At 38.5% G+C, this 7,600-nt stretch overlaps 2 protein-coding genes across 6 annotated transcripts in view; one reads left to right on the top strand and one right to left on the bottom strand.

Annotated features, from left to right (window-relative positions):
- The window catches only part of Vps29 (VPS29 retromer complex component), an 8,314-nt gene extending 1,311 nt beyond the window's left edge, over nucleotides 1-7,003 (bottom strand). The window contains exons 1-3 of one of the 3 annotated variants that reach the window (XM_010604438.3): nucleotides 6,911-6,992; nucleotides 4,584-4,595; nucleotides 2,082-2,273 (exon numbers count right to left, since the gene is read on the bottom strand). In XM_010604438.3, coding sequence (XP_010602740.1) covers nucleotides 2,082-2,273; nucleotides 4,584-4,595; nucleotides 6,911-6,913 — 207 coding nt within the window. In that variant the 5' untranslated portion in view covers nucleotides 6,914-6,992. Of the gene's footprint in view, nucleotides 1-2,081; nucleotides 2,274-4,583; nucleotides 4,596-6,137; nucleotides 6,468-6,910 lie in introns of those variants that run through there. The other 2 variants (XM_010604439.2, XM_010604437.3) reach the window with 2 other exon arrangements.
- Nucleotides 7,004-7,118: 115 nt separating this feature from the next.
- Rad9b (RAD9 checkpoint clamp component B) overlaps nucleotides 7,119-7,600 on the top strand; it is a 33,604-nt gene continuing 33,122 nt past the window's right edge. For all 3 annotated transcript variants that reach the window (XM_010604434.2, XM_010604435.2, XM_010604433.2), the window contains exon 1: nucleotides 7,119-7,251. In XM_010604434.2, coding sequence (XP_010602736.1) covers nucleotides 7,215-7,251 — 37 coding nt within the window. In that variant the 5' untranslated portion in view covers nucleotides 7,119-7,214. The remainder of the gene's footprint in view (nucleotides 7,252-7,600) is intronic.

Below are 7,600 nucleotides of genomic sequence, written 5' to 3'. Positions count from 1 at the left end.
CATGTTGTAACATAATTATTCCCCTAAATTTGTGATTTTTCCTTTACCTGAAACAAATGGCCTGTAAACTACAGTATATTCAAGTTACACCCCAGACTATAAGTTATGATCCCTGCTTTACAAATGAGGAAACTAAGACACAAAGATTAAAATAACCTGCCCAAGGTTACATGGCAGTAAGTGGGTTGAGTTTAGGTCCAAACTGTTTTTTTTTTGGTACTGGGGGATCTAACTCAGGACCTTGTGCTTTTGAGGCAGGTGCGGTGGCAATGAGCTAAATCCCAGGCCCAATCCAAACCGTTATAGCATGGCGCCAGGGTTTATGAATTTAGTGAATTAGAAAGAAAAATTTAACTCTTGCTAATCAAACTGACTTTTTTTTTTAAAGTACTGGAAACTGAAGCCAGGGCCTTGCACATGCTAGGTAAAGGCTCTACGACTAACCAACACCTCCAGCTTTTTTTTTAGATAGGGTCTCATCTTGCTGGGTTCAAACTTTCAATCCTTCTGCCTCAGTCTCCCAAGTAGCCAGGACTACAGGCATGTGCCATCACCACCATGCCCATCCCAAACTGTCTTTAACATGACACAGACAGAAGTTCTAATATGTATTTAATAAAACAGACCTATACCCTAATTATTAATAAGAAGTTTGTCCCTTTCCTTCTTATTTTCCTGGTCTTTCAGAAACTCCTATACTACCTGCAGTTTATTCAAACTATTTTTAAAACCCACTTTTAAAAAATAGAACATACTATGTCCATTCAGTTTGGCATAAAGAGTACTGTTAAAGAGTAACAACTGAGTTAAACAATTTATGAAATAGATTATATTCCCAGAAGTAAAAAATAAATTTTTCAAAGTGGAATCAGGTTTATCATTCTAGATCATACAATGTTAGCACTGGCAAGTGTTGAATCAACTATTACTAATTTCAAAGAGGGAAATAATTTCTCAAAAATCTTAATAGTGGGCAAAATTGGGACTTTATAGCTCCTATTTTTTTTTTCTTTTAAAAAATGTTGTTAAGGTATAATTTAGATATAGTAAAATCACTTTTTAGTGTACATTTCAAATGCCAACAGGTATGTAAGAACCACCACATTCAAGATACACAACAGTTCTCTTGCTCCCTCAAAACTCCCTCTTGCCCTTTTAGACAAGCAGAAAGGCAGCTTTGGGCAGGCCTGTCAGCAAAGGAGTGATGAAACTGGAAAGAGGAAATTCAGAACCAGGAAGCTGAAACATGGGACAGTTATGTGGTGGCTTGAAATAGGATACTAGAGCTGTTTTGGTCTAACAACAAAAACATTAAATGATACACTACAAAAAAGAGTAACATTTTTACTCAGTTCCAATTTGTTTAGTTAAAAGTATTTAATATGCTTACTGGGTAGTCTAAATCAGTACTTTTCAAACAGAAAGGGAGAGCAAAATAGTACAGGTTGACTATCCCTAATCCAAAAATCAAAAAATCGGATTTGCCCCAAAATCGAAAACTTTTAGTGCCTATACAGTACCAAAAGTAGATATTTCACATGGCATCATGTGTCAGGTCATGATCAAAATGTAGGCACTTAAGATATCTCATCATGTATATGCAAATATTCTGGGCATAGCTGTGCATGCCTGTAATCCAGCATATGCTGGGAGGCTGAGGCAGGAGGATGGTAAGCTTGAGCCCAGCCTGGGCAACTTAGCAAGACCTGGCCTCAAAATTAAAAATAAAGCTTTTTTTTTTTTTGTAACAGGGATTGAACTCAGGTCCTTGTGCTTGCGAGGCAGGTGGCGGAACCACTGAGCTAAATCCTCATCCCAAAAATAAAGCATTTGGGATGTAGTTCAGGGCAGAGGCCCTGAGTTCAATACTCAACGTCAATCTACAATCTGAAAAATTGCGAAATCCAAAACACTCTGGTTCCAAGCATTTCAGATACAAAAATATTTTATTTGTAATTCTAAATTTGGAAAATTTAAGAAAAGGTGGGGAGTGACACCTAACCAGTTGAGAACCCCTCATCTAAAGGATAAAGCTTATGTAAGAAGGGAAATGCTTGGGAAAGGAAAGAGAAATACATCACCTCATCGAAGTCTCCTCTCACAATATGAACATCACCAGCCAGGGTCTTGAGATAGTCATAACTCTCTTTGGTGCAAAGGTTTCCAGTGCAGAGAATGTGCTGAATCTTTCCTGGCACCAGGAGTTTTTTAAATTTAGCTGGCAAACTGTTGCACCGGTGTGGGATGTGCAGGTCTCCTAATACCAACACCAACTTTAAAGTGTCAAGGTGAGATAAGGAGTAACATTAAACATGAGGTCCAAACAAGACATTCTTCTTCCACAGCTCCCCTTTAGTATATGTGCTGCCGAAGCGAGCACCACAGCTCCCCTTTAAAGTTAAATTCACCAGAGATTCCAGAACCCAACATAGTAGACGTTATTTGTGTAGTTTCTATCATAGCCATTTAAACAAACATGGTAACGTGTCCTCTATCAATTTTATTTTGTTTTGGTCATGAAAAATTGTGCATATATAATACAGGTAATCATTCTACTTACCAAGAATAAAATTAAGCATTATAAGCTGACTCATTTAGCTAACTATAAAGTATAGTGAATAAAACAAAAACAAATGTAAAGTATAGTATTGGGCCCTTTGGAATTTAGAATTTTTGTTTTTTTATTTATTTGGGGGTATTTTTTTGAGACAGGGTCTCATTACGTAGTTCAGGCTGGTCCTGAACTCACTAGCTCAGGCTTGCCTCGAACCCAAAGAGATCCTCCTGCCTCAGCCTCCTAAATATGGAGAGGCAGGCTCTACCATGCCCAGCTTAAAATTTTTGTGTTTTATAGGGCTGGGGAGAGATTTTTGAAGACTGATAGGGTAATTCATGTTTCTTCAGCTGTAATGTAAAACTTATACATTAATTCCAGAAACATCACTAAAGAGAATTATTAAAAATGTGATAAAAATAATTCTGAACTTAAGCTAATTGACTATTTAGAGAATAGTGGCCAAAATTTACCATTTTTATTACTTCAAACTATTAGCCATATATTACAGAGGTATAAAAAACAGCGTGTTTCAGAGTTTCAATACATGAACATGTGCTTTTAAATTATGATCTTTGATATCTTTAGTTTCCTCCCCTCGCTTCCTTGCTCATTTTTATCTTCTGAATTGTCTATGTTCACTCTGTATAGTTAACACTTAGAAATATTTCCACAATATTTCATGTGCATTTGAGCATTAACAGAGAAGTCAGCTAAATAAGTGATGAATTTAGCAAGAAATGTTTAGCTGCAACATAGTCTCAGATGACAAAAATACATTTTGCTCTTAAATTTAAAAGAATAAAATCTCCCATCCCATGAAATTTCATGATTTTAGAAATACAGTAATATTATTTTAATGCAGAGATGTAACAGAAGATTGTTACAAAGCTTATTTTAAAATAGTCCTTTAAAGGATGACAAAATTAATTTTTTTCATGTTGATTAGTTAACACCCCCATTTTATACAGGATGGTTTGTCTTACAGACATCTCACTCATAGATATGTTCTTTAACTGCTTTTAGAGGCAAGATATTATCTTTACTATTATCAAAGAAAACATTAAATACCTAATAGGACAAAATAAACTAGTTTTGTCACCACAGACTTTGTAAATTGGAATTAATAAACACAATATGTGAAATTAAAATGATTATAAAAACAAACTTGATTCATCTGGCAACAAAAATAAAAATTATGGCAAAGGAAAGGAACTGTTATCAGGGCATAAGAGTGACACAAAGCTGCAAAATCAGCACACTTTAAAAATAAGTTTCTCTTTATAAAGAATAATTTCAGCTGAAATTGATCAAAAACTTTTATCAATTGTCTCAATATAGATCTTAGTAGACAAAACATCTGTAAGACTAAAGTTTCCACTCTCATTGTTAATCAATACAAAAGTATGTTGATAAAGAACAATCTTCATTTTAGAGAGGGCTATGGATTGAAGTACATAGCTAATGTTAGTGTAGCAAACATTTGAGGAAAAAAGGTAGAAAAACAGATTTCTACATTTAAAAAAAAAAACCTCCATAAGCTGTTTAATAAGAAGGTACTAGGAAGAACATTAGAGAGACATGGTACTCTATAATGTCTGATAACAGATTCTACAAAGTACTGTGCATTATCTCCAAGTGTACCCAAAACTATTAATAGTCTAAAACTGTAATTGTACAAATGACCATACAGAAATGATTTCAAATTAATTAAAAATATTTATACAGAATCCTTTGTTTTCCTGCTGGTGACAGAATTATAAGTGAAATACTGTCACATAATGTATGTTGAATAGTGTCTTGCCCAAATTCCACACTTTGACAAATCAGGTTAGACATAGATTATATAGTTCTTTAAGACAGCAAAAGATCCTGGCAAGGCAGTCTTGTTAAAGTAATATTTTAAAAAAACCCAAAGCATGGGAATTTGGTTACTTCTTATTTGACAGACCTTAAAAGGGTAAGAAACCCAGTCAGAAATCAGCTGCCCAACCACCATTGTTAGTAGGAGCTAAGAGAAGAAACTTACTCTGTGCCCAGCCTTAGCGGAATGAAGAAGTTGATTGCAGACAGGGGGATGGGGAAAAAAAAAGGGTGAGAAATGACCAATGTTAAAAGAAAGCATAAAAGGAAACAAACTAAAAAAAGAACAACAAAAAAAACCCAAATGAATATGCAAAAATTGTTAATGATTTCTGAGTGTTATGAAAGAAAATGTTAAAAAAATCAGCTGTGCTCAAAATACCAAAAGAACCATTGGCTGTATTTTAAAACATGAAACAAATGCACATACAGTACTTATCAAAATAAAATTACCTTGCCAATTTTTTCTATTTTTCTGATTTTTTTTTTTTTTTTTTTTTTTTGTTTTTTTTTTTTTTTTTGAGATAGGATCTTGCTATATACAGTTCAGGCTGGTCTTGAACTCACAGTGATCTTCCTGCCCCAGTTCCCCAAGTGCTGAAGTGCTGAGATTACAGATATGTGCCACCACGCCCAGCAAATTTTCCTAATCTTCTTCTCCACATTGACTTATATTCCTTTTGTTTCTCTTCTGTTGAAATTGTATGATTATATACAATAAAATTATTAATTTAGATTTTTATGAGACAATTTGCAAATTTCATCATAATAGTTTATAGGCTAAGATTTTACATTCTTGGGGTCTAATTATCCCTCAAGTATATTGATTTTAATTCTCTTATCAAGCTAAAACTGGACGTTCCCCCATATCTAAATTTTCTGCTCATCGTTGGACACTGTACAGTGTTAAACACCTCTGAATCCTTTGATCAATAAAATATTTTTCTTATAAAAGAACCGGCTGATTCTAAATTTTGCCCGGTTCTTTTTCATTACAAAGATACAGTACAACTAACCCTAGAAATATGTTCACCTCTCAAAACAACTTCAGAAACATGAATATGGAATCATAGCAAGTAGTTCTTTTTGCTTGGACAAATGTACTTTTCCAAAATTACTGTTAACTAGAGTTTCTTGGAAGAAAAAAAAAATCAAAAGGGAGTGTAAAGCATTTAAAGAAGCCAGGCATAGTGGCATATGCATGTAATCCCATAAAGTGGGAGGCTAAGGCAAGAGGATCTCAAGTTCAAACCAAGCTTGGGCAATTTAGAGAGGTCATCATGTCTCAAAATTTTAAAGTTTGGAAAAGGGTTGGGGATGAAGCTCAGTGAGAAGGTCTTGGATTTAACCACCAGAACCGGGTTGCGGGGAAGCATATATAACCACAAATCTTTGACTGTTGAAGTTATTTAGAAGCTACCTCTTGAAAGGTAATACCTGTCGTAGAACAATAATATTAAAAATGCAATGGGGGCCATGCAATGGGGGCCGGGAATTTATCTCAGTGGTTCTGCCACCTGCCTCGCAAGTGCAAGGTCCCGAGTTTGAGCCCTGGTACAAAGTTCCTCAACAGTTTACCACCAACAACACAATCAGAGTTCTTTTGGAAAAAACTGACTTTTTAGAGAGCCCAGGGCACTTTCAAATATACAGCTGTGAGCCCTCTCCACTCGCAGCTCCCCAGCTTTTTTGTAGGACGGTGTCAGATGTGGCAACTTACTAGGGAGTGAGGGGTGACGGCCGGAAGCTGGTTGGGGGGTACTGGGGAAATGTGGAACAAATGAACTAACTCTCCCCGAACACCCCTACACACCAACATTGGCCCTATCGCCCCCCAAAACTCACACATTCACAAAAAATTCCAAGCACTATCAAGGAATTCACACACCACGGAGAAATTTTGTTCTAAGGAATCTTATCATCCAGAAGAAACCAGTAGTTCTAACATTTTAAGCGACAAACCCTGGCCTGTGAGCGGGCTCCACCACATTCCAGCGGTGCTTGCATTTTATTTCAGAGAGAAGAGGTTCCTTTCATTCCTTTTCTCCGGATGATAAACTTAAGTGGGAAGTGAATTCTCCTATTTCCCATTTTGCATCGTGAGGCTAGCTTTAACCAGTGCCCCCCGCCCCGCCCCGTTTGGAAAAGGAGGGGGACTGTGTCCCTTTCCCGGGGACACTCCTGTCGCAGGCCCGAAGGCCTTCCCCCCGCTCGCGCGTATAGATCTCGTGACAGACGAGCAGCGGGGAGGGACCCTGCTTTTTCTAGGACGTCCTCAGGCCCCCAGGGAAGGCGGCAAGGCCACCGCCGGCCGCACCCAGAAGTAGCCGCTGCCCTTCCTTACCCCTCCTGTCCCGGGCCTTCCCTAGCCTAGCGCTTTGGCCGCGCCCACCAATGACTCCGGCAACCCAAGCCCTCGCCCTGATTCTCCTCATGGGTCCCAGCGACACAGCATCCCAGCCAAGAGCCAGGCCTCTATCGCTCAACGCTCACCATCCTGTCACCCGGCTTGCTTCAATCACCACCACTGCCACCGCCCTCTTCCTCAGGATCTTTTGGGATCCACCCATTTCTCCCACAACCAATGAAAAAAGAGGTCGGAAGGTGACCGTCGTACGGAGGCCCGCATTGGCCTTTTCCTGCCAGAAAGCAAAGCTGTGTTTTTGAAATGCGGAGATAAGGGTTGAGGTTAGAGGAATGAGATTGGGAAGTTTGGGAAAGCGCGGGCAACATCCGGGTACCTGAGATCTTTGCGCTGAGGCGCGCCTTGAGATTGTTCCTTTTGGCCTCCGTAGCCATGTTGAAGTGCGGGATGAGCGGAAGTCAGGTTAAAGGTGGAACAACTTTTCTTGCCTTCCTTTGTAGAAGCGGGAAAGCCTAAAGACCATGAAACGATTCCACCAACGGTTTAGCCTCCCTTTGTCGCTATACACAAGGCCTGAAAACCCGAGGCCTGGCCACAGCCGGCCCCCTGGAGGGCCCCTCGGACTTCTAGCAGAGAGATGAAGGCTCAGCTCCTTTTATTTTTAAATTTTTATTTATTTATGTATTTATTTGTTTATTTATTTATTTATTGGTACCGGGGATCCAACTCGGGACCTTGCGCTTGCGAGGCAGGCGGCGGCACCACTGAGCTAAATCCGCGGCCCAGCTCCTTTTATTTATTTATTTATTTATTTACCA

Source organism: Fukomys damarensis, unplaced genomic scaffold (genome assembly GCF_012274545.1).
Source record: "Fukomys damarensis isolate Sample0158 unplaced genomic scaffold, DMR_v1.0_HiC HiC_scaffold_12, whole genome shotgun sequence".
Taxonomy (NCBI): Eukaryota; Metazoa; Chordata; class Mammalia; order Rodentia; family Bathyergidae; genus Fukomys; species Fukomys damarensis.
Note: the sequence above shows the minus strand (reverse complement) of the source record. Positions and strands in the feature narration are given on the sequence as shown.